General features: G+C 46.3%; 6 protein-coding genes across 6 annotated transcripts; 3 read left to right on the forward strand and 3 right to left on the reverse strand.

The window, feature by feature from the left end:
- Positions 1 to 1,334: 1,334 nt before the first annotated feature.
- Positions 1,335 to 7,289, forward strand: HO173_002623 (uncharacterized protein; the record flags this gene model as incomplete). The annotated part of the gene is made up of 4 exons (XM_037304555.1): positions 1,335 to 1,489; positions 1,562 to 1,712; positions 1,772 to 4,821; positions 7,133 to 7,289. 4 exons carry the CDS (start codon positions 1,335 to 1,337, stop codon positions 7,287 to 7,289), a joined length of 3,513 nt encoding a protein of 1,170 aa, XP_037168648.1.
- A 206-nt stretch (positions 7,290 to 7,495) lies between these two features.
- HO173_002624 (uncharacterized protein) lies at positions 7,496 to 9,118 on the reverse strand (the record flags this gene model as incomplete). Its single annotated transcript, XM_037304556.1, has 2 exons — positions 7,496 to 7,522; positions 7,586 to 9,118. 2 exons carry the CDS (start codon positions 9,116 to 9,118, stop codon positions 7,496 to 7,498), a joined length of 1,560 nt encoding a protein of 519 aa, XP_037168649.1.
- Positions 9,119 to 9,847: 729 nt separating this feature from the next.
- HO173_002625 (uncharacterized protein) lies at positions 9,848 to 11,012 on the reverse strand (the record flags this gene model as incomplete). Its single annotated transcript, XM_037304557.1, has 3 exons — positions 9,848 to 9,990; positions 10,043 to 10,487; positions 10,560 to 11,012. 3 exons carry the CDS (start codon positions 11,010 to 11,012, stop codon positions 9,848 to 9,850), a joined length of 1,041 nt encoding a protein of 346 aa, XP_037168650.1.
- Positions 11,013 to 11,521: 509 nt separating this feature from the next.
- HO173_002626 (uncharacterized protein) lies at positions 11,522 to 14,542 on the reverse strand (the record flags this gene model as incomplete). The annotated part of the gene is made up of 1 exon (XM_037304558.1): positions 11,522 to 14,542. One exon carries the CDS (start codon positions 14,540 to 14,542, stop codon positions 11,522 to 11,524), a length of 3,021 nt encoding a protein of 1,006 aa, XP_037168651.1.
- A 3,408-nt stretch (positions 14,543 to 17,950) lies between these two features.
- Positions 17,951 to 18,343, forward strand: HO173_002627 (uncharacterized protein; the record flags this gene model as incomplete). Its single annotated transcript, XM_037304559.1, has 2 exons — positions 17,951 to 18,220; positions 18,293 to 18,343. The coding sequence occupies 2 exons, from the start codon at positions 17,951 to 17,953 to the stop codon at positions 18,341 to 18,343; spliced, it is 321 nt and encodes a 106-aa protein (XP_037168652.1).
- A 6,409-nt stretch (positions 18,344 to 24,752) lies between these two features.
- On the forward strand, positions 24,753 to 25,667 carry HO173_002628 (uncharacterized protein; the record flags this gene model as incomplete). The annotated part of the gene is made up of 5 exons (XM_037304560.1): positions 24,753 to 25,034; positions 25,115 to 25,187; positions 25,236 to 25,289; positions 25,356 to 25,379; positions 25,453 to 25,667. The coding sequence occupies 5 exons, from the start codon at positions 24,753 to 24,755 to the stop codon at positions 25,665 to 25,667; spliced, it is 648 nt and encodes a 215-aa protein (XP_037168653.1).
- Positions 25,668 to 25,763: the final 96 nt, after the last annotated feature.

Below are 25,763 nucleotides of genomic sequence, written 5' to 3' on the forward strand. Positions count from 1 at the left end.
ATCAATTATTGAAAGGCTCACGTTCAGTGAGAGTCGAAGGCTTTGAGAGCTAAAGAAAGTCGTGTGCTATACGATACCGGCCTTTGAAGCCTTCCTCAGCCCCCGACACCAGCCGTCACCACACCGCCATAATGTCTCATCACCAGGACTCCCGTCATCACCATTGCGTGCCTCAATCCTCCGTCCCCAGCCATCACACCTTCATCCGACCGTTTCCAATGCACGCATGCCAGAGCTCAGATTGGAAGGGTTGGAGAAGGGCGAGAGAATTAAGCCGTGGTAAACGGGGGGAGTCCTTGAAGAACGAAATGACAAAGGAGGATCTCGGGTCAGATGTGTATGGTTGAATAAGAAAGACTGAGTGGATATGGAAGATTGCGATCTCACTTGCAGAGACAGTAATTTGAAGACAATAGTTATGGATCCAGCGGCATCATGGTTGTAAAGTTGATGATGTGGACACGATGTGTAGAAACGAGGTCTACGTGCGTATGGTGTGGGTAAGGTAGCAAGGATGAATATTCTATGGAGAAGCCTGCTGCAGGATCTTCCCCCACCAAGCGAAGACACTTGGCTAGCGTGATCCTCCCGGAAGCGTCTTTCAACTTGTGTGGTGCGAAACATCTCAAACGCCAAGGGATCTAGAATACCTTACGCTAACAATCGGGCTGAAAAGGAAGCTTACCCTCATTCTCCTTAGAATCTAAAGTATAAGAAACTGCCTTCTACAGTAGTAGTAGCAGATTGTAATTTCCTAAAATGTGATAAAGTAAGGTAAAGTATAAGAGCTGTTCGCGACTCGCTTGTAAGTGGGGTGGGCTAGACTAGCGCTAAACAAAATGTTGGCGCCAACCAGACGACGCATGCTTATCTTCTCTTATCTTGTGCTTCAAGATGAAGTCGACTCCACCACAGTTCATAATTTATGAATAATTCTCCATTGCCGAGGAGAAAGATCAATTGTATTTGCCATTGCCATGCATCCGACTTTTCCCTTTTCCCATCTTTTCGAACAAGAGGATCACCAAATAAAACGATAAACCGATAAGCTACCCACCTTCCTCTGCCTTTCCCCGCGGCAAGAGGCCAAGATACTCCTAGAGCATGAGGCATGGCATGCGTCGGAAACCTGCCAATAACAATGCCTCTTTCTCTGTGCTTCCTTTCGCCTCATCTGCTACTGAATGAAATCTCATTCTAGCTCTCTTTCTCTGCACTATTCTCTGCCTACCTTCCAAGTCTCATTACGGCGTGAGCTTGACTGCTTCATGCAACCCTCTTGACTGCTAACAGAAAACTCTTTCACTATCCCAGCTGTATCACAAATATTCAGCATGTCTTGGGCAGACTCCTCCCCCGGCATGCAGGCCGGAAGAGTGCCTGTCAATGGCCATGACCCAGAAGAAGAAAGTGCCCAATATCCGAGGCCCCCCGACAAGAGGAAGAAGGTTGTTGTTGTGGGGTTGGGAATGGTGGGCATTGCATTCATGTGAGTCTACAAACTTTGCAGACTACAGCGCTGCTAATGCTGGAAACACGAGCTCACGAATGTTGTCGACAGTGAGAAGCTACTGAAGATGGATGCAAAAAGGAGGGAATACGACGTCGTGGTTATTGGAGAGGAACCACATTTGGCGTACAACCGTGTTGGCTTGACTAGCTTCTTCCAGCACAGGAAGGCGGAGAACCTATATCTGAACCCTCGAGAATGGGTATGTCGTAAGCTCAAGCTCGAGCTATCATGACGGGGCTAATGCTTGCTTCCGTCCAGTATTCTGGTTTGCCAGAAGGCTCCCTCAATTACCACCTCAATACCCAGGTAACCGAAATACACTCCTCAGACAAGGTCGTCTCAACATCCACCGGCGAAACCGTCCCATATGATATGCTCGTCCTCGCTACCGGCTCCGACGCTCTTCTGCCGCGACACACGCCTGGTCATGATGCAAAGGGAGTCTTCGTCTATCGCACAATTGATGACCTAGAAAAGCTCATCAGCTATTCAGAAACGTGCAAGGGCGCTACGGGTGCAGTCGTAGGTGGTGGTCTGCTCGGATTGGAAGCTGCAAAGGCCATGATGGATCTCGAAAGCTTTGGCAAAGTCAAGCTCATCGAGCGCAACCGATGGGTTCTTAGTCGGCAATTGGACAACGATGCCGGCAGCATGGTCGTAGACCTTGTGCGAAAGCTAGGCTTAGACGTGCTTCTTAGTAAGCGAGTCGGCAGGATTGAAGTGGATGAGGACAACGCCGTCAAAGGGGTGCTATTTGAAGACGGGGAACACATGGAGTGCAAGTGTCTCATGTTCGGTATCGGTATCAAGGCTCGAGACGAACTTGCGAGAAGTGCAGGAATCAAATGTGCCGACAGAGGTGGAGGTATAGTCATTGATCCAAGTCTCATGACGAGCCAGGACGGCGTCTATGCTATTGGAGAGTGCGCCAGCTGGGAAAGTCAGACTTTCGGCTTGATCGCTCCCGGCATCGAGATGGCTGAGGTTCTTGCTTTCAACATGACTCAGGCAAAGGTTCATGCTACAAGGAAGTTTAAGAGACCGGACCTGAGCACGAAGCTCAAGTTGCTAGGTGTGGAGGTGGCCAGCTTCGGAGATTTCTTTGCCGACAGAGACGGACCTAAAGACCTACCAATTAGGAGACATGGAGCGAAAAGCCAGGATAAAACCGGGGTCCAAGAACAGGAAGAGCAAGTAAAGAACCTTACTGATGGGCCACCCCCGCCACCAGTGAAAGCTTTGACTTATATGGACCCCTTTCAAGCGGTCTACAAGAAATTCCTTTTTACATTGGACGGCAAACATCTCTTGGGAGGCATGATGATTGGAGACACCAAAGATTATGTCAAATTGGTACCGATGGTGAAGAACCAAACGATGTTGGACGTTCCCCCCAGCCAATTCATCTTAGGAGCCGCCAAGGAAGGAGAGGACGATGCAAACGATTTGACTGACGACACACAGATCTGTTCATGCCATAATGTCACGAAAGCAGATGTAACAAAGGTCGTCAAGGACGGAACATGCAAAAGTATTGGAGATGTAAAGTCGTGTACAAAGGCTGGCACAGGCTGTGGTGGCTGCATGCCTCTTGTGCAGACGATCTTTAATACGGAAATGAAGGCTCTAGGATCGGAGGTCTTGAACCATCTCTGCCCTCATTTCAAACACTCACGAGCCGATCTTTTCCATATCATTACCGTCAAAAAGCTGAAACAATTTCCGGAGGTCATGAAGGAGTGTGGTACAGATCCAGATTCTCTGGGATGCGAAGCATGCAAACCAACTATCGGCTCCATCCTCGCCTCACTCTACAATCAGCACGTTATGGACAAACCGCTGCATGGTCTCCAGGACACCAACGACCGATACCTCGGCAATATTCAGCGAAATGGTACCTATTCCGTGATTCCTCGAGTATCAGCCGGAGAGATCACCCCGGAGAAGCTCATCATCATCGGCACCGTTGCCAAGAAGTACGGACTCTACTGCAAAATCACTGGCGGCCAACGCATCGATATGTTCGGTGCTAAGAAAGAAGACTTGATCGATATCTGGACCGAACTCGTCAACGGCGGCATGGAATCCGGTCACGCTTACGCCAAGTCCCTACGAACTGTCAAGTCGTGTGTTGGAACTACGTGGTGCCGCTTTGGCATTGGCGACAGTGTAGGCATGGCCGTCCGCCTTGAAGAACGCTACAAGTCCATACGCTCGCCCCACAAAATGAAAGGCGGCGTCTCTGGTTGTGTACGTGAGTGCGCTGAAGCCCAAAACAAAGACTTTGGGCTCATCGCCACGGAAAAAGGCTTCAATGTCTTCGTCGGCGGTAACGGTGGAGCAAAGCCACGCCACAGCGAGCTCCTCGCCAAAGACGTACCACCAGATGATGTCGTCCCCATACTCGATCGTTACCTGATGTTCTACATGCGCACAGCAGACAAGCTCCAACGTACAGCCCGCTGGATTGAGCAACTACCAGGTGGCATCAAGTACCTCCGTGAAGTCATTCTCCAAGACAAACTCGGCATAGCAGCCGAGCTCGAAATGCAAATGAATCAGCTCGTGGGCACCTTCTTCGACGAATGGGCCGCTGCCATTAAAGATCCCGCTCGCCGATCAAACTTCCAACAATTCGCCAACACAGACGATACCCTTTCCGTTGTTGACAAAGTCGACGAGCGTGGCCAACAACGCCCGGCTTACTGGCCCAAAGAGAGCACAACTGAGGATTTCCGTGGCACGCAATGGAGTGACCTCGCGTGGCAGCCTATAGTGGAAAGCAAACACTTCGTCGATACTCCGACCGGCAGCAGCAAGAACGTCAAGCGTGGAGACACGCAACTCGCCGTCTTCAAGATCAAAGGAAAGTGGTACGCCACGCAGCAGATGTGCCCGCACAAACGCACTTTTGCTCTCAGCGAAGGTTTGATAGGCGACGACACGAAAGCGGATAAGCTCTGGGTGTCCTGCCCTTTCCACAAGAGGAACTTCACCCTCAACGGTTCCGATGCGGGTAAGTGCTCCAATGACGCCGAAGTCAATATCGCTACTTTCCCTGTTGAAGAAAGAGACGATGGCTGGGTCTATATCAAATTACCTCCCGTTGACGAGTTGGACGCGAGACTGGGGACCAGCAAATGGAAGGTCAGGAAGGGCGAAGGGAGTGAACCGTTTGGGAAGCTGGATGAGAAGCTGAAGGGCATGAAGGGACGGAAGCCATTGCAGGATAGTCATTTTAAGGATGGAGCGGGCGAGGTGAAGGCTGCGAGGGAGATTACGGCTGGAGGAAATGGGGGAATTGATTGGTAAGAGTATATGACGACGTGCATTGCGTGGACAAGCATAGTGCGTTGGAGTCCACGATCCTTGTACAAAACGGTTTCCTAGAATGCCTATACGATGGGTGCAAGGTACGCTTCCCTACGCCTACTGGTCGTCCATACAGAGTTTCACCCCTCTCATGCAAGTACAAAACCCTCCGGCTCCCGCCATCCTCGAGCTTGCCCCCCTCCAAGCCAAAACAGACAAAGAACCGTCAACCTCATGCACGACAAGAGGAAGTTGCGTCGGGGCCTCGCTCCTTTGAAAGAAAGGATGTACAGAACAAGCCTTGAGACGGTGGGTCGGTTCATTCGTTCCTCGTATCTGGACGGCTTGCATCTACATCTACATCTACATCTACATCTACATCTACATCTTCCCCGTCACTACCGACCCAGATGCCTCCCTCACATCAAAGGCCTCAAGAGACATCCCGGCTCTACGACTCTCACTTCCCCTCCTCCTAGCAGCCGTAACCAGCCGACTACACACTTCTAGAACCACGCATCTTCTTCCCCCTCCCTTTGCCAAAACCGCCTACATGTAATTAACATGTACCAGCCGATCGATCGACCGACCCTCCCAAAGTCTCGTTTCCCACCCGCTTCCGGCCCTTGCATCGGTCTTGTGAATCCCCCCCCCCCCGAAGTGGAAGCGGGCGAGGCCGACAGGAGATGTTTCACGGCTGAAGCGATGCGAGCCCTTTCCGACTGGACGCTGCTGCTACGGAACATGCATCGAAGGGCGCTCGAAAGAGGGTGTATACCCTACCGACTCCTCCCCCCGGACCAGCGCCCACTTTCCCGCAGTCTTGTCAGTCGTCCTTCCCCGGCTGGCACTCCCCTCTCTCTCTCTCTCTTGCCCCCGACCCGCCATCCAAACCCCAAGCATGGATCCCCTCCGCCCCGCATTCCTTCTTCCCCTCACCGCGGCGGACCCGATCCCTACAACTGCCCCGGCGCCCCGAACCACTGTCCGTTTCCCCCACCCCAACCCTGCTTTCACCTTCCCCCCCCCCAACATCACATCTTCGGCCACCACATGCCTTGCCCCAAATCCATCCCTTTCACCACACCTACCAACCGAAACCTCACACGGGCGGATGCCCCGTCCGCACCGACGCGGGCTCCGAGGCCGACAAGGCGAACGGCGGCGCGACCTTCTACCGGTACGTTGCATGCGTACACACCATGCATGCTGTCTCTCTCTCTCTCTCGCGTCCACAGAGCCTTTTCTTTTTTTGGTTTGCCCTGTGTGCGTACCGTTTTCCATATACATATATACTTCTGAGCCGCAAGATGGGCAGCGGTACGTCTTCGTGGACGAAAGATTACGATCACTCGGGTTTGACGTTGTTTGGACGGACTATACATATTCTATTCCATCTGTTTTATCCCGGCAGGGATGTTCAAAAATTCTATCATTTTCCCTTTCTTTCTTTCTTTTCTTTCTTTCTTTCTTTCTTTCTTTCTTTGGTCTAAGTTTTCAAAACAACAGGCGCGGACGCAGACGGCGGCGGTGCAGGTGGGCGGGGGATATCCCGGCGACGTGCAGTTTTGAGACGTAGAAGAAGAAGAAGAAGAAGAAGAAGAAGAAGAAGAAGAAGAAGAAGAAGAAGAAGAAGAAGAAGAAGAAGAAGAAGAAGAAGAAGAAGAAGAAGAAGAAGAAGACGAAGAAGAAGAAGAAGAAGAAGAAGAAGAAGAAGAAGACGACGAAGAAGACGACGAAGAAGAAGAAGAAGAAGAAGAAGAAGAAGAAGACGAAGAAGAAGACGAAGAAGAAGAAGACGACGAAGAAGAAGAAGAAGAAGAAAAGAAGAAAAAGAAGAAAAAAAAAAAAAACAGAGGGTGAAGTTCTGCGGGTGCGGCTTGAGCGATGAAACGGGAACGAACAGGGGATGATGTCGTCGAGGGGGTCCGTGATGACGGTGGAGAGAGAGAGAGAGAGAGAGAGAGAGAGAGAGAGAGAGAGAGAGAGAGAGAGAAAGGGTGTGTATGGAAGAGTGCTATTACGTGAAGCTGTGACGCCGACGCCAACGGAAGAGCTTCCGGGGTGATGGACGTTGCGCGTTGGAAGGAAGGAAGGAAGGAAGGACGGAAACGACTCACACAGCGCATCTCGTTCCGTTCCGTCATGCATCTGTTTCGAATACTTCCGTTCCGTGTAACATTGGCGTGGGAAATGAGCAGGTAGAGATCGAGCTGAACTACCTACCTCGTTGCCTGGTGAAGGTGGACGTATCTTGAAGGCTATTTCTCAATTTCTATCTATCTACCCTGACCCCATCCCACCCAGGCCCTTGCTCTCCAATTTCCGGCCCCCTTCAAGTCAACAGCGTCCCCCACCACGCAAGCATGTACAAAAAGACGAATCGACTGCCGATTCTCGAAAGCCAGCGCACCTCGCTATGCAGACATCATACCCCCTATCCAGGGCAGGCAGGTGGAAGTAACAAGGCCGGCCGTACTCGGATATCCTGATTTAGTAAAAGCAAACCGAACAAGTGGTATCTCGCAGTCGTAAGACTTTGGACGTGATGGAAGAAACGAAAGGGATCGCTAAAATGCTGCATCTGATATGCACACCGCACAAGGAGTTAGACACCTCGATACTTTTGGTCTGGAATAGTGTTGTATCGACAATTGAGCCTTGCTGAGGCTACTTGGGTTTCCGCCAGTAGTATTGCTATGTTCGTTAGCACATGTCCAATCAGACATTTCAGCCATGGCTGGATTTGCAGTTGCCTACCTTGTGACTCTTCCTACAATTTCTCAACCCTCTCCCTCCCATTCCTTCCACTACTTCCCGTCGGCTCCCATCAACATCGGCCTCTGGGATGTAGTAGTACTCGCTCTCGAGACGCTTGCCGGCCGCGTCCTTGCCTTCACGCTCCACAGTTCCAATGCAGCGCGTACGGTCCAGCGTTGCCTTCAATACATCTTCTGTAAGTGAAGCGTCTTTCAGGGCAGCAGGCAGGGTTTGCATGAGAGTTGAAAGTGGTGTGGATTGAACGCGCGAATAGGCTAGTTGATTGATCACATGGTGCGTAATGGCGTCACCTGCTTCATCTTCTCGATGCAGAGAGTCAGAGACGTCGCGGTGGGCGTTGTGGCGACGGCGTTTAGGAGAAATGCCAGCTCCGCTCGAGCGTTGGGGTGATATGCTCGCTTCTTTGAGAGGATTCAGGGGATGACGATTAGGCGAGGCATTAGTGGTGAATGATTCCATGCGAGCTCCCAGGTTGGCGCCATAGGGACCGAAGGACGATATGATAGGGTCGTTCTCTTCGTCATTGTCGTCGGAGAAGTCGTTGGGGTTGGGGGTTTCTTCCAGGAGAGCAAAAGGTTGTGACGCCACTTGTGTAGACTGTGTAGCTTGCGTGTTACCCGCTGGTGGTTTGTCCTTGTCTTCGTCCGATGGTTCGTCTTCATATACCTGCACAGGTACAGGTATAGGAGGATCGGAAGCAAAATGTCCAGATGGCTGAGCATGAACAGCTTGCACAGCAGGCGAAGGAGACACAGGCGACTGCAACCTATGTTGCTGGCGAAGCGGACTTGTATCTAGAGGCCTATTACGTGGGGCGGCCGTGGCGTTGCGCTGCGGAGAGGTTTCGGAATCCCACGTCGAGTCCGAGTCTGTAGGGGTCGAAATCTTATTCTCATGCTTCGGCCAAGTCAACAACACACGGGCATCCTGTACATCCACCATGATATCCGCATCTTCAGTCTCAGAGGTAAAAGTATCCCCTTTCATGAGCTCCCATGCCTTTCCTTGGCAGTGCACTTTTACGCCATTCCAGCCCCTGCATTCAACTTGCACTCTTTTAGGAGCAGGAGGGTTAGAGGCTATGTAGACTGCGCTGACGTGGACGCGGGAGATGAGCTTGTTGGTGGAGAGCTGGTAGTGGGAGGAGTTGCTCGATCTGCCCATCAGTGTTGGCTCTCCATGCTCAGAAAGCTCTATGGATGGTACGGTAGCTAGAGGGGCCCGCTCAGAGACTGCGGAATAAGTCCGAATCAAGCCTGGGCGACGCGTACGTAGTGGTTGAGGCGGAGAAGAAGAAGGGATCATAGTGGTAGAAGATGGAATAGGTGTGGGATATTGGCGCTCTCTATTTCCCAACTTTGCCGGAGACGCGTGAGCCAGGCGCTTCATTGGTCGAGGTAGTGCTGGCGAAGAGGAGAGAGGCTCAAATGCTGGCAGTAGAGAAGGAGCTGGACGCTTGACACCAGCGACTGGAGAGACGGGGAGAGGGACATGCTGCGGAGAGAGAGGCATTTCTGTTCTGAGTATGCGGGCTCATGCATGAACGCGAGGGAGACGGCACTTTTTATACTGGATGTAGTATGAGTGCACTGGGTCAGAGGACTTTGTACATGATCAATTGAGAAAGCGAGATGGTGTATTATGAGTAAAAAGGCTTTGATTGGCAGAAAATGTTGAAGATGTACAGTGGTAAGAGGTTGGAAGAAGAGAAGGTCTCTGACACGGTCAGTTCTTTTTAGTTGGCGCCGCTCCACTCGCTTTCTCTGGCGCGTGCTCTCGCGTTCTCCCACCACTAGATCTTCAATCCGAGAACCCCACATATCCCGACGATCTACATACATCATTTCCAATACATTCATTGTGGAGATTGGTCAAACTGGTTAAATAAAACAATTGATCACGCTCTTCTATCTGACTATCTGAGTGTTAGTGTTGCAAGATGCGCGCTGCGAAGCCTGATCTGGAGACTTGCTTGGGGGTATAAAATGCTATGCTTAACCGCTCCTTCGTCTCCCAACGCCCGCTGATGAAAGATTATGCTTATTCGAACCGTAGAACAATTCTCGACTGCCATGGATGTTATGTGTGAACGTGAATTCCAGGTATATCAGGTCAGTTGAGGGTGAAAGGCTCACGGATGCCACAGGGATATCAATTGCCATATCTCCTTTTCGTAGCTTGTGACAATGAGGATTCACTTTTCCTAGATGCGTTCCAGTCATGCTGCTCTCATGTGGTTTCTCAATCCTCCTTGTCCTCAGTCGTGTTGGCATGGCTTCCCACAATAGCCTCAGTGTTGTCCGCCTCAAGAGGAGGAGCTGTCAAATTCGAGGGGGTGGCCGGGCTATTGGCAACAGCTGAGGTGCTTTCACTGAGTTGGCGTTCTACGCGTCGTCAGTACCATGGTAGACAAGATTGACCTCTTACTTGACGTACCTAACTCCCTAATCCTCTGCTTCAACATCTGGTTCTCCCTCGTGAGCATTTGCGTCTCCGCCTGGTAGAAAGCACCGTCGTCGAAGCTCGACTGGCTCCTGCCTGCAAAGCCCCAGTCCTCACCCGGTCCCTGCATACCAGCGGAGACAGGGCGCAGAGAAGGCGACGCAGTGCGGCTGGGTGTTCTAGAGCGGCGGGAAGACTGCCGAGAAAGATCCATAGAGCTACGGAAAGGTGAGCTCGGACGGGGATTGTTGAAGATGGACACGGAGGCCGACGGCAGGTTTGGTGGAATGGAGTAGTGGTAGGGATGATTTGCTGAACGCTCAGAGGGAGGAGTGGTGTCATCGAGTGCTGTGGAGCTACTGAGAGGTGTGTATGATGCTTGTTGCTGGATTGCTTGTAATTGCGCTTGCTGTTGGCGGATCATTTCCAGCAGACGGTTCTGACGCGCGCAGACATGTCAGTAAAGCAAGAATATAGGTGCAGAAAATGATAGACCGAGAAGACTGCTTACCACTTGAGCCTCCTGTTCCGCCTCCAATTCTTGATGCAGCTCGCCCAAGCTCGGTGCCCTATCCCGCTGAACCCCCATGATTGGACTTCCCATCGCTTGCGGACTGGCTGAACGAAACGGAAGGTTCATACCCTGATATGACTGACCCCTCAAATCTCCAACCTGCAACTCTCCAGGTCCAGGTACTGTGGGGTCGTACGAGCCTAGAAAAGCATTCGAGCGTCTCCTCTCACGCTCACTACGGCTGACTTGCGGTGATGCGCGCCCACGGTTCGAGCTAATGGATGAGCGGCGGGATTCTTCATTTTGAAAGCCTGCGTTGATAGTAGCTGCAGCGGCAAGAGAGGAGCTTGAGGCATGGCGGGAAGGCGAGTGGCGTGAAGGTGAGTGAGTGCCATTGCTGTAAGCGCGTGAGGGTGAAAAGGATTGGGTTATTGAATCGATGTCAGGCATCGTGAGGAGTAGTGGACCTAATACAAGCTGGGTGCTCCAACGACGGACCTACTTTTTCATACAATGAGACCCTGGGTCATGGTGCAGAGGTGTGACTGAGAGGAACAAGGTGAGGTTTACAGAAGTTCCTATTGACAGCTCGGCACTAAATAATGTGGCCCGAAGTTGTCCCGGCTGGTTCAAACTTTTAGGGCTCTCGCCGTTGCATAATCACCTTTACAGATCTCTCGAAAGTTGCTTGCATCCTCAAAAGAGTTTCTGTGCATGGATTGATCTTTGATAAATCTCATTGTGTGAATCTAATCCATGGGTATCATGTTCCTGCTAGCCTATAACCCCCTCGTTTGGTAATCCTTTTGTAGTCCCATCCTTTTGTGAAAAAAATCCCCAATAGCCCCCGCTAAAAACCGAAGTATTGGAACATAATGCACGAAGTCTTTTAACATGAGTCTGAGACCAGCACAGCATGGGTGGCGAAGTGACATGGGTGAATATACGGTTGCGTGAAATCAAACAGCACCCAGATCGAGAAAAGTTCGCTGGGGCGCCCCGTACGCAGGGTTCCATGGACCGTCAAGCGATCCACGAGATTTCCGATCCGAAACCTTGATAGGAGGAATAAAAGGATGTGGGGCAGCTTCATCGAAGTAGTGGGTTGCCGGAGAAATCACCGAGATCCTGCTCCTAGGGCTCGGAACGGCAGACACTGGCGGCGGCTCTCGACCGGTTCGTGGCGAGCTCTTGCGAAAGCCAAGCTGTGGTCGCTGCTCAGAAGGCGGCGGCGGAGGGTCGCGGGTAGGCCGTAGGGGCGATGGCAAAGACTCTGTTGGTGGCGGTGTAATGTTTTCGAAGTCGAAGGTCGTCTTAAAGGCGGTTTGAGGCGGAGTGGCATAGCTAGCAGGAGATTGGCTGCGCACTTGCATGCTCACTGGACGACGTAGATCTTGAGCTCGGGTTTGATCGATCCTCGTCGATTCTTGTGTGGTGGGAATTTGGATAAAAGAGGATTGGTGCGGCGCTTCAGTCTGAGGTACAATAGGGACCGACAAATTCGCTTGAGGCATTACAGAATCATGTGGCGGCTCACGAGCTGTTGATTCATGGGACGGAGTCCTGGGAGGGGATGGAAGAATAGAAGCGCGTGATGAGGGGCTCACATCAGGCACAGCTGGCAGAGCCTTTGTTGGTGGCGGGTAAGAAAAGCCTCCTCGTGGAGGTTCCATCTCTGGCAAAGCTGTTGGTGGTGGCGATGGTGGTGATGGTGATGGAGTAACGAAAGTGTGCGGCGATGGTGTCGCTGAAGGAGACGCGAGCAAAGCCGTTGGTGGGGTCGGAGTTGTGGAGCTGGCTCTTGACTCTTCGGCACCTGGCAACGGGGGCAAGGGGGACAATGGTGGGTTGATAAAGGAAGATCGTGAGGAGAGGTCAGCTCCAGGAATTGCTGGCAGAGCCGTAGTTGGGGGTGGGTGCGGCGATGGTGAGTGACTCGCCAGCTGAAGCGGAGATACACCTCGAGAGTATTCCAACGAGGAGAATCGACGAGAGAATGGAGGATTTCCCTCTGACGAAGATGGAGGACCACAAGAGCCTGCCGAACGAGGCGGAGTGCTCGTTGATGGGAAAAGACCATTCAAGGCCCTTGGGCTTGGTTTCTGGAGATGTTGGAGTTCTCCTATGATAGAAGTACGCCTTCCATTACCTGCCCCTTCCTCGCTAATGATGACAGCTGGAGAAGGAGACGCATGGATAAGGGCTGCCGGTGGAGTTTGCGGCTTTGAAGTAGTGCAAGATAACGCAGGAGAGTTGCTTGAGGACGAGTAACGTTTGCTGAAAGTTGGAACACTGAAGTTGGGTGCTGCAGGGGATGGAGTCCGTTGCTGCTGTGGTGCGTATTTCGAGATTCGATGCGATGATGGAGGCGCTGGAGGGGATGTTGTGGACTCTCGACGTATTTTATTTGGAGACGTCAGCTGTTGCGCCGAGCTTTTGACCAGTCCATGATACATAGATGTTGTTTGTCGCCTTTCGTTGAAGTTCTGTGGCCACTGTGGTATGTCGGCCTGGAGATTCACTGGCGAAGGTCCAGGCGATGAATCTCTTGATGACGACGTTGTCTTTCCCACTGACGCATACGACTGTCGTGGGCTTTCTCTCAAATGATCGAGGTGGATTTGATTTATAGACTCGGCTGTATTCGATGTGGCACGCGATTCAATGGACTGCTGGGTAGCCATGGATTGCCTTCTGACAAAAGAAGGATCTGTTGGGTCAACAACGGCTTGCTTTGAGGGCTCCGGTGAGAGAGTATTGTTGCCGAACGTAACATTCGGCACTAGGTCCGTGATCTGAGAAAATCGATTGGGATCCCTTTTGACCAGATATCGCTGGCTTGGTCTCTGATGCAGCTGTTGAATTGATTCAACTTCAGCTGGTTTCCGAAACTCGTCTGGTCGATATTCTTTACCACCCATAGCTTGAATTTCTTTCCTTACAGTTGCCATCCAAGCGCTCAATTCTTCCGGGCTTTCAAATACAAGTAGGAAGCTAGAAGTAGACCGCTTCATCTGGCTTCGTAAACCTAGATTTTTGAACATTGACCTCGAAGCTTCCGTGTCCAATGACCCATCGTCGTGGGCGACTTGAGATATTTGCAGGACATAAGGCTTGCCAGGAATGGCATCGCTTGCAAAGGCGGCTGACTCCTTGGTCAACGACATAATCTTCTCAGGCAGTCTGTCAAATGGCCCTTGGCCAGCATACTGCAGGAAATAGCCGGAAGTAATTAAGACGAAGGTTTTCCTCGTCCAATCTCCCTTCGATAGCACATCTAATGCGGTAGGTCTTTTCAGCTTTTTTTCTTTTGAGCATTTCATTCCATTGACCTCTGGAGTGTACGACTCCACTCTTTGGTTCGAGCTGCCATTCCTTTCAGCATTGAGACGTAAGATTGTGTCTGCGGAAAGTGCGGGCGCTCGTAACGTCGCGTGCCTAACTGCCTGGGGATATGCTTGGAATAGTGGAGGTGGATCCCAAGCGGCTGAGCTCCTGCTGGTAATATCCCTTCTGAAGGATGATCTGAGCGCTGATTTCGAGGTTCGGCTCCGCAGTGGAGCAGCAGGGGGGTCAATGTCTGGCCGGGCTTGAATTTCTGGAGAGCGAGGCTCGAAATCTTTTTTTTGTAATGCTGTCGTTTCAGCACTCTTTGATGTCCCCGCAGGCTCGTCACATTCCCATTGTACACCCAATTTCTCTTGCACTCCTTCAGTCGCCAATGGCTTTGATCTGCTGAAAAGACTGGATAGCCCGAACCTAGAAGTTCGCCGCTTCAAATTGGGTGACATTGAGTCCGGGACTATTGAACTATGTTTGTTGCGCTGACTGCTTCGCTTTGGGTTGAAGACGGGGTCCGTGAGGACTGTGTGGTGAGACTGATGAGAGGGAGAGGGCTCGTTATTGAAAGGAGTCGCGGGAGGTGGTGGCCGCAAGCCATTGCGCGGAGGCTCTTGAGGGGTTTCTTTGGAAGACGTCATATTTGATGTTTGTGAGGAAAGGAGAGCATGCGAAGGGTTTGGTGCGGGCCACCAGGGCCTGAAGTCGGAATGAGAATTGGTTGACTTGGTCGAGGTCAACGGAGATACAGTTCGCGCATGACCTCCGACTGCATTGCATGAGACCAGCTTTCGCGTGAGATGACCTGTCAGAAAGCTGTGGATCGCTCTCCCGGACTGACTTGGGATACCTCGCCAATTATCTTTTTGCTGGAAGAGTGGAATGCGATGATTGAGAGGCAGAATCTAATCTTGGAAGAGGAAATCGGATGTTCAATTGACGACACGGATTAGACGGTCGGATGGTAGTGGGATGGATGAGAATGATGAGTGGAGGATGCGGCATAGAAGCTGAAACAAACAATGCGGAGAAGGAGCGTGTTGGATAGAGTAGTGATGGACCAGGCCTCCGATGAATGGCAGGCAGGCGATATCACCTCGTGGAAAGAAAGAAAGACAGAGAGTGTATGTGTGTATAAGAGGGTGTTCGTAGAGAAGGTGATAGGGCGAGAACACGAGGGAGTTGGAGACACGTCTGGGAGTCTTGGACGGGAGAGTTGGATTTCGACACGCGCTGCGTTGCAACCCTTTGCAAGCATCCCGCAAGGATAAGGGCCTTGGTAACTTTTTAATATCTTTTTTTATAGCCCTTTGAATAATATTTAATACTATTTATATTCAATATTAATATATTTTCCGTTTCTTTTCTTACGAATTATTTTATTTTATATTTTTTTGGGGGTTTATTTGTTTTGTTTGTGTGGTGCTAGTCTAGCCTTACATGCTTTGAGTGACAGGCTCAGCAGACAGCAACTGATGCTCGTTAAATAGTTGGCCGACGATCCGCATGTAGCCTGTGACAAAGGGGTGATTTTCAAAGCACTCCTTTGCAATTTTCCATGGTTTGGCGCACTCGAAGTTGGCTGGTATTTCCATTCAATTTCTACGGAGAAGTTATTAAAGTACAGTACATGTAAGTATGGTAGAGAAATTAGAAATTAGAGAAATCAGCAGCATCTAACGCATCTAACAAACCCTGTCATCTTAACTAGTTAAGCGCACCGACCATCTCCGGAGCCGGAACTAGGGGTGACGCAGACCTAAGCACAGGCCATATATCCATTGACCTGCATCCAATCTCGATGTCTTGCATCAACATACAGGACATGCTTCCGTCATGCCCATCTTTTTCAAACTTAAAAATGTTTAAAAAAAGTCGAGAAGTCGAATTTGCCCTACTTCCCTATAATCAATTATATTTACAACTACAATTACAGGCAACAGACAAGACACATCCATCTTGGCGAACTTCCATTCAAAACACGAAATTCTTCTACCCTGAGTATTCAAGGTCAACTTATCCAACATTGTTCATTTCGAATGGGCTTTCTGTATGCTTGCTAGTAATCAGTCAAAGGAATATCCAGTTGGGCAGCTTCCAGGCTTGGCCCAGCAAATCAGAAAGCGCTCCCATGCGCCATCACATGGTTCCGGTGCATTGCTCGTGCTTGGTGTAGCTTTTACAAGGCGTCACCCCAGGACTCTATTCTCTTATAGGTTAACCTTCAAGTACCGCGAACCTTCGGCAGTGAGCATGCAAGCCATGTGCATTATCCTGACAAGACAGCTCATACCTCAACACTCGCCACCAAAGTTCGCAGCTGCACCGTCTACCACACCTGCGAAATGACGAATATTGGTGGCGCCTGCAAGGATTTCATGCTTCATGGAAGTTGGCCAACGAATTCACATATTGTCGGCGGACCGCTTTGTCGGTGCCAAGTGTCCTCGCAACCCAATGAATAACCTGTGTGCGAACGTCCATGTAGCCAACAAAGGAGCGATTGACAATGCCGTCACCAGCCTAGTGAGAAACTCCATGAGATTGCCGAAAGTGAAGGTAGCCTTTCTCGTGGGTTTCAACCCGACGCTGGCGGGCCCGCCGAAGATCACGCTGGCGCAGGGAGATCTTCATTTCCAGCAGCTGGAGCTTCGAGGGGCTTTTGATGTCGGGTCTACGAGCCTTTTCGGGTTCAGATGATAGCAATAGATGAAGTTGCGGGCGCGGCAACGCGGGCTTTACTGTGGGTCTCCCGGCGTCGTATCTATCCGGATTAGACACTTTGAGGAGACACTTTGAGAAAGGTCAGCAGAAACGCGTGTGAAAACCCCTTTTTAATCACCACGTCTCATTTCTGCCTAAAGAAGCACGTGCTATACACATTGACTATGCTCACGTTGATACTTCGGAACTCCGTACATTTGGGAGACTCTGCGCATTCGAGAAGAGTAATGGTATTCTGCCTCCACACAACGTTCGGAAACCTGCGAATACCAGCAGTGATGAACAAGATGGTAGGATCCACAAGTAATCTCCGCTCCGTACACGATGTGAGGCCTTAGATGCCAATCAAGCGCAAAAGTATAAATCCAGCAGGATTGACAGTCTCGCGGGTGACAGAAATGCCTGCACACCACCAAGCGATCCTCCCAGTTTAATGTTCGGAATGATTCTATTAATACCCTCTCACAAACTCATGGTCGCGGTGGAATGTACTACTTCTGCTTCTTCGTCTATATCACGATTCGAAGTATTCTTGACAGGACCTTTCGTTGGCAAAGCGTGATCGATTTGTAGATTTTAGGTGTTCAGGCCGATCTGTCACCCGCGAGACTGTCTGTTGATTGATGGGCATCAGCCCGGCTATATACCACTACGTGTTCTATCTACACGTGACGAGCTCGCAGAACAGACAACTCGGTACGGATTGCCTCCGAGATTACCAATTTTCCGAAGAGGACCAAGATGGTCAGCTTTAGGGTTTCTATCCAATGACGGGAGACTGAAGCTCTCTGCGTGTTCGCGGTCTTACATTTCGTTTCTAGCGCAGAATATGACAGCTGACGTAGGTATGAGAATTATTGTCTCGAAACTAACCATATGTACGTCTTGTGCAGAAATTAGGTCAGCGGGAGATCCGGGAGAAATGTTGGGGCTCGATCGCTTCTCAGGCCATTCCATCATTGTCCATCCATTTTGTTGAGTTACCACGGCCGATCTAATTTGTTGAATTACCATGGCCGACAAAGAGGAAACCAGTTGCCAATGGCAACTCGAACCCTGTTCAGCCTTCCCAGCCTGCCCCAAGCGCTGCTGCAGACGCGTCTCCATCACATCCTAACCTGGTAAGCATTATATCTTTGAAGCCAGGCGAGGGTCGTTGTTTTCTTCCCAAGTTGTTGAATCAGTTGATGATTTAAACACGACAGGTAACATGGGCTGGTCCCGAAGATCCGGAGAATCCTAAGAATTGGCCAACAAGTCGAAAATGGACGACCCTCCTTCCAATGTCATTGTTCAATTTTCTAGCCTCAATGAGTTCGGCCACCATGGCCCCAGCATTGAACACTATTCAGCAAGATCTCCATTTCCAATCCACCCTCCTTGTCATCTTATCTCTGTCAGTCTTCCTTTTAGGCACTGCGGTGCCACCTCTGTTTACGGCTCCCCTCTCCGAAGGTTTTGGGAGATCGATAGTCCTTCAGTCAACTAATGTCTTCTACATCATCTTCAATACCCTGTGTGATGCTGCGAAAACCCAGAATCAACTAATTGTCTTCCGTTTCCTCGCCGGCTTGGGTGGAGCCGGTCCCTTTGCTGTAAGTCTTCATTTAACTACTCTGTAATGAACATGGTTGGCAAATTTTTGAATGCTAACACTCGAGCTGCAGATTGGAAGTGGCATCACTGCCGATCTGTTCCGATCTCGCGAAAGGGGCTGAGCGGTCTATACCCTTGCACCTCTTGTTGGAGTTGTTGTAGGCCCCATTGCAGGTGGTTTCCTCGTCCAATACACATCGTGGCGATGGTGCTTCTATGTTGTTTCAATTGCTGGCGGCGCGGTCCAGGTCTTCGGCTTCCCCTTTTTCCGCGAAACTTACGCCCCAGTTCTTCTTCAAAGAAGATGCAAACGGTCACGAAAAAGCACCCAAAATCCGGATCTGTACACCCAAAATGATAGGGTGTCTCTTTCACAGCTACTGCGCACTAGTCTCATCACGCTCTATATGCTGCTTGGAACCCAACCCATTGTGCAGGTCTGGAGCCTGTATTGTGCATACCTCTACGGTATCCTTTATCTCCTGATTGCAACATTCCCGAATGTCTGGACGGTTACCTATGGGGAAACCGTTTCCATTGGCTTCCTCAACTACATCTCATTGTTTGTAGGAATGGGTATAGCTTCACAACTTGGAACACGCCTTGCCGATAGGTATTATAAGAAGTTGTGTGAGGAAAACGGCGGGCAGGGTCATCCTGAGTTTCGTCTTCCTGTTCTCATCATAGGGGCGTTCCAGGTGCCTGTGGGATTATTCTGGTACGGATAGAGTGCGAGGTCCAGCATTCACTGGATCATGCCGTGAGTAACCATCTGCTCTTGACTCTATACCTATCAGGGTCTCTTATCTGTATTGTTACCATAGATAGGTTTCGCAAAGATTTTGAAGACCACATTTTGCCTACATGCGGCTAGATTTCGAGTCCACCCTAACGCCATTAAGTAACTATTAGGCCTCATACTATTTGCTTGGCTGCAGCTTCATGGACGTCCTGAAGTCTTCAGAACACACATGAAGACTTCAAAGAAGCCAATTGACCAATAGAAGCCCCTGTAGAAAGACTAGCGTCGTTGCATTGCTGGGGGTAGGCCTTAACTAAAAAACGTCAAAATAATCAGAGAAGTCAAAGTAGTCGCGATCCACGTTGTAGCCAGCGCTTTAATCAGCCCCGCCCCGCCCAGCCATAGGCCTCAGGCTAGGGCTAGGGCTAACTTGGGAGAGAGAGGGCTAGAACGGGGTGGGGCTACGGGGTAATCTGGCTAGGGCTAAGCTAGCCTAGGCGGATCTAGTAATTTCTAATCACTAAAAATCAGGCTTAGCAGCGCTAGACCCCTAGCGTCGCAGCAAACTATATAGATAAATATAGAATTTTCAATAGAATCTCTCTATCGAGCTTTCTTCGTAAAAATTTAATAGCAACGAGGCTCTATAACTATACTCCCTATATATTACATTTATAAAGAATTAAACTATATTAGAAATATCTTATTAAACGTCTTATTAATAGATTTTAATACGCGAGTAAGAGAGAGATATAGTCGTAAATGGGTCTATAGAATAAAGCTTTAGAAATATCTCTTATTAGCTTATATTATTAATAATAACTCGATATAATATAGAGAAGAAAGAGAAAGAATAAGAAGAAAGATATCTATAACTAATTAGCTAGAATAATAAAGAGATAAAAACGTATTTTAGTAAGAAGATAGCTTAATAGAGAGTAGTTAGTTAAACGATAAAAGAAGTTAAATTAGCTAAATATAAAATAAATCTAAATTAGCTATATTCGAGAATTAATCGAATTAGATACTAGTTTTATAATAGTAGATTTAACTAAGTACTAAAAGTACTAAATATCGAGACTATCTATAACGTCTTAATATTCTATAAGATCTATATTCTAAGATACTTAAAGGTCTTAATAATATTATTCTTTAGCGAGCTTCTAATAGGCGTAAGTAGACGTTCTATACTATTAAAGACTCGCTTATATTCTATAGATATAGTCGATATAGTAAGTATATTCTATTTAAATCTTATTATATTCTTATAATTATACTTCTTTTACTAGTCGATAATATTAGAGTTTAGATAATTCTTCTTATTAATACGATTATCGAGCTAATAATAAATCGTATAGCTATCTTTACTAAAGGCGATATCTTCGTCTAATATATTAAGAAATTAATTAAACGCTATATAATCGCGCGAGGAGAAGAAGAAGAAGATAAGAATTATAGGATTTGACGTTATTTGAGAAGTATCTTTATTCTTATACTAAGTATTCTATATTACTTATACTATAATTATCATAGAGTCTAATAATATAAAAGTATTTAGTTTAATTTATTTTTATCTCTTTATAGAATATATAATAACTATAGCGATATAAGTAGATAACTTATTAATAAGGCCTTAATACTTTTTAAGCTTTACTATATAGTTATTTAGATAATAAAAGAGATACTTATACTTAGTAATAACGTAGATTTTCGACTATATAAGAGTATCGTAATCTCTTTAATACTCTTTTAATTGCTAAATTAGATACTCTATAGTAGATAAGTTCACTTTCATAATCTATCGTAAGTATCTATCTTTATATTACCTTCGAGTTAAGCGATAGCCTTTTTAAAAGACTTAATAAATATTAGAATCTATATTAGTACTTCTTAATCGTTATATAAAAGTATATTATCCTTAATCGAGCCATTATTACTATTATTTAAAGGTTTCTTTATAAGCTTCTAATACTCGGCGTAGAAACGATTAATCTTATAACGTAGTTAAATTACTTATTCGATTATAATATAGACTAAATTTCATCGAGTCGCGTTATCTAATTTCATTATAAGATCTTTAATAGTTTCGAGAATTAATTCGAAAGTAGTATACTTAATCGCATTAAATTTTTCGCGTCTTTAAGAAGTAAGGCGAATAAATTTAACGATATTATAGAGTTTCTTAATAGAATTATATTTCCTCTATAGATCTAGAATCTTTTATTCGTATTTTAATTTCTTAGCGATAAGAATCTCTATAATAAAGGCGTTAGAATTATAGCTAAAGAGAAGTATTTAGATAGCGAAATTAATAATATAATTAAGATAACGTAGTCGATAATCTTATTTTCGAAATTTAGAGCGTAATATCTTAAAAATAATATTAACGCATATATTATTAAACTCTATATTATTAAGAACGAAGTATTCGAGATAACTAATTATATTATAATTCTAAATAATCGTAATTACTTACTAAGTTATATTTTTATCGAAATATATATCTTATATACGTCTAATTGCTAGAAGAATAATATAAGAATTATTATTATTATCGATGAAATAACTTATAATAGCGATAAGAGCGAGATTATTCTTAGAGGTCTATAAATCGAATAAAAGATATATATTACTTCTACTCTTATAGAGTATCTCTTTAATAACTTTTTAATACTTTAGATAGATCGTTATAATTTAATCGCGAATAATTTTTAAAGCTAGAAGTCGATAGATACTCTATAAGTGTCTTCGAAAATAGTCTTAGTAAGTCTCTAAAGAACTAATTGCTATATATAGAAAACGCGATATATATAATAATAATCCACCGAATAAAGAAGTATTTCATCTTTTCTACGAGATCTAGATCTATAAGACTTTTAAATTAAGATATATTTTATAGTTATTAGAGTAATCGTAGAAGCGATAGAATTTAAAGTCTTCTTATTTATAATATCAAGACGCGAGCACTCTTAAAGGTAGTCGATTATTTTCTATAAGGAATCTAGTGCTTAAATAGAGATATTTATCTTTTTTATAATATTTATAACCTATAGAAAGAAGCGTTAAACGATCTTAATATAATTAAAATACGATAAACTTATAATACTTATAAAGCTAGAACTTCTTTAATATATTTAACTCAATAATCTCTAAGTCGTATTTCTATATCTTTAAGCTCTTTATAATCTTTAAAAAGTATATTAAGTTCTTCGTATAGACGTACTTCTTATTATAAGTCGTTAAACGACTTTCTAGCGCGATATTATTTATTTCGATAGTTAACTATTTCTTAGACTATTTATAAATATAATCGCTCTTATTAATAATCGCGCTTTTAATAGAATATAACGTAGTATTATAATAGTCTATAGGATTTATAATAGTAACTACATAGAGAGCGTTATTAATAAGATATATCTAGAGAATAAAGAGAATAAAGGAAATTTATAATTCTATATTTCTATAAAGAAATATAGGTTTATTAAAATAAAGAAGGCTAAGTAGAATTAGTCGACTCGATAAGTCGAGGCTAAGGCGAGCTAGTTAATTAGAGTTCTCGGGCTAAGACTAGACTAATTAGTCTCGTCTTAGCCTAGTCTAGCCTCGAGGCGAGACTATTTAAAGACATATAGCTATGTAATCTTCTTCTTGCCCCAGAGTGGCTAGCTTTAATCTTAATAATCTTTAATAATTATTCAAATTTGTCTTCAAAATCTTTGCGGAACTAGCCTCAGTACTCAGACTCTACATTTTTGGGGGGGGGGGCCGGAACATTATATTGCCGAGCCGATTCCGTCATACCCCCCCTGTAGAGTCTGAGTAGGAAACCACGGAATCGCTACTCCGTACAGAGGTCTGCACCGAAAGTCCTGCACCCGCCAAGACTCTTGCGCTCAGACTTCGGATAACGCCCCACCTAAAGGGTTACCTGGACAATGCGTGTGGAGTTCTTCGGAATCGTACCTAGCCTTAGCCAGGTTTCGGGGCTTAATGCCCCTATCAAGCCAAAAGAAGTACCTAAAGTCCCATCCATGCGCTGTGAGAAGATATTTCTAGGCTTCCCTCTATAGGGCCGCTTTCCGAAAGTGGGTTAGGCTGCACTAGCGCATATGCAGGACTTTCGGTGCAGACCTCTCTACATTGACCGTTATTTTGTATGGGATCCTCACCAAAATTGACCGAAATAGAAAATAAACAGTTTCTTTTATATATAACTTTTTACTAAGAACTCTAATTAAAAAATACTCTTTTATAAAATAACTATTTAAATATCGTAAAATTAGATTTTTTTTTCGATTTTTAATAAAATAGCTTAATTAATTATTTTCAAAAGATTTAAATTAGAGTTTTAAAAACTATACATTTAACCCCCCTCTTATTTTTTAACGTGCACCGACAAAATTCCAAAAATAATATCAAAATACTCGTTATATTTATAAGTCTATTTAAGAATATTATTATAGAATTCTCTAGGCCAGATTTTATACATTAATATTTATTAAATATTTATTTAAAATATATTTATTTAAGCTATTATCTTAGTTAATTTATTAATTAATTTATAATTTTAAATTAATATTTTATAATTTATAGATATAAGTAAAGATATATAAAGTTTTATTAATATTATTTTTTAATTTATTTAATTATTTAATTATTTTAAGATTTTTAGAAAAAAAAGTAAAAAGCTTAATAACTTTAAAGACTTCGAATTTTAAATTTAGAAAATTTGATATATTATTATTATATATATTAAGAATATATTTATAAATTTTTATAAAAAGTGATGGTTCGGTTATCGAGTAATAATATATCGAAGTTATAGATTATTAAGTTTCTTTAGAATAGTTCCGGGGTAGCTCGCTCCGGGTCAAAGCTACCCCGAAACCTACCAATGCTAATATATACCCAGGGGTGAATATCTCATATCAGTCAAACCACCAAAAAAATGAGGCTTGGCAGGGTTTCCTACTCAGACCCACTGCGTGGGGCCTTTCTGAGACTAATGCGGAACCTATCTAATTAGCCGTGACGCAGTCGCGAAAACAATTCGAAGATTATTTCTACTATAAGATGAGATCTCCACCCATATATTCCTTTATAGATGATTCACTACTGACATCCTTTTCTCAGTGCACAGCATGAAGCTCCATTCCTTTTTGACATGCATTGCAAGCCTTGCACTCTGCGACCCTGTCGCTGGCGCAAGTAGTTGGGCTTTTGACCCAGGCTCATGTAACCAAAGGCATCTTGCGGTCCTCCAGCCTGCTCTTGAGCGTGCAACGACAATAGCGAAGAAGACAGCGACCTGGTTGCCAGCAAATCCCCGTTTCAACAGCAAGCCCAACTTCGCTAAAGCTTTACTCGGATCAAATTCCAATTACGCCCGATCCGTATTCGGTGGTGGAGAGATCGGCTGGCACGGCCTATCAATAGATATTCTGGGGATCGCAGATTTTACAGGGCGGATGCAGTGGACAAGTCCTAGGGGCTGGTCCTCCCATACTCCATCGAAGAACCTAGTAAATACTCCCGTCGGACTTGCGAAAAGATCGCAGCACGATTATCGCTCGCATAACTACTCTCATCATCTACTTTCACTAATATATATTAAAGGCTATATATTGCAACGCCAATAACGTCGGATTTAATAATGGTAATATCATGTTCAATCAAGGTAATATCCGCCAGTTATACGCTAAAAGCAGACTGACCGCAGCTTAGTATCACAAACCTCGTTCCAGGGACCAAAACCACCATGCGGCGATACCTACACAACCGATTCAGCAATGTTAATATCCCACTACGATGAAACATACGATGGAACAAAAGGTGTGAATTATTGGTTTATCTGCCCTTGGTGGCTGGAGAAGATGGCGAATGCTCCCCAGATGTGGGATACCAGAACAGAAATCTACAACATGAGGAAACAAATTATTCTTAAGGATTGGAACCTCGGTCAATGGCGATCCTGGCGGAATCAGCAACTCCTACCACAGGACAGCCCGTATACTGGTCAATCCGACAGCTTATTGTCCGCGAAGGCGGTGGACATCCTGCTTTTAAACGCGGTAAGTCAATGGTCGAAATGCGGACTTTACAAAGTCACGTGCTTTATAAAGCAATCTGTTGACAAAAAGGCCTTGCTCAGCTCATGCACACCCGGAACGGCGGCCTGCGAAGAAACAGTGTTGCAAGCAGCGTTTATCCCAGCTTGGCCCGTGGTCAGTCCCGAAATGTCCCTGCTCCTTCGACTCGCTGACACGTTGTAGATTGGCCCTACTTTGTTACTATCCGAAATCCCAATGATGCGGCAATACAAGCTTGTAAGCCTCCAGATCAAGTGTGCATATTACATTACAACCTCACTTACTGACGGTCACACCCCTTAGTGCCCTATACGTTCATCGCTATAGGTATACATTTATATTTTAACAGCATAGTAGCATTCCAGTCACGCTAATAGGTTAATTCTTTACGTCGATCTAGCCGTCTTCGGCTATCAGACCGGTTTTAATACTGATCTTCGCACTGGAAATTATGCGAACCTGCGCCCTTTTGACTCGCGAAATGACTTCGGCTCTCCCGACGGTCTATATCATAAGCCGCCAACTGGGCCAGACCCACCTCCTTATCAAGGGCCAGACCCACATCCTCAAGGGCCAGACCCACCTGCACCTCCTTATCAATCGTCAGCTGTATGAAATTCACCACCTTACTCGATGCCAATTGTGGGAAATGAAATTATCTACGGGGGCACATAGCAACTATTTAGCACGTCTTCAGTCCCTTTGCACTGG

The sequence above is a fragment of the Letharia columbiana genome (genome assembly GCF_014066305.1).
Source record: "Letharia columbiana isolate WasteWater2 chromosome Unknown Sc0000005_s0, whole genome shotgun sequence".
Taxonomy (NCBI): domain Eukaryota; kingdom Fungi; phylum Ascomycota; class Lecanoromycetes; order Lecanorales; family Parmeliaceae; genus Letharia; species Letharia columbiana.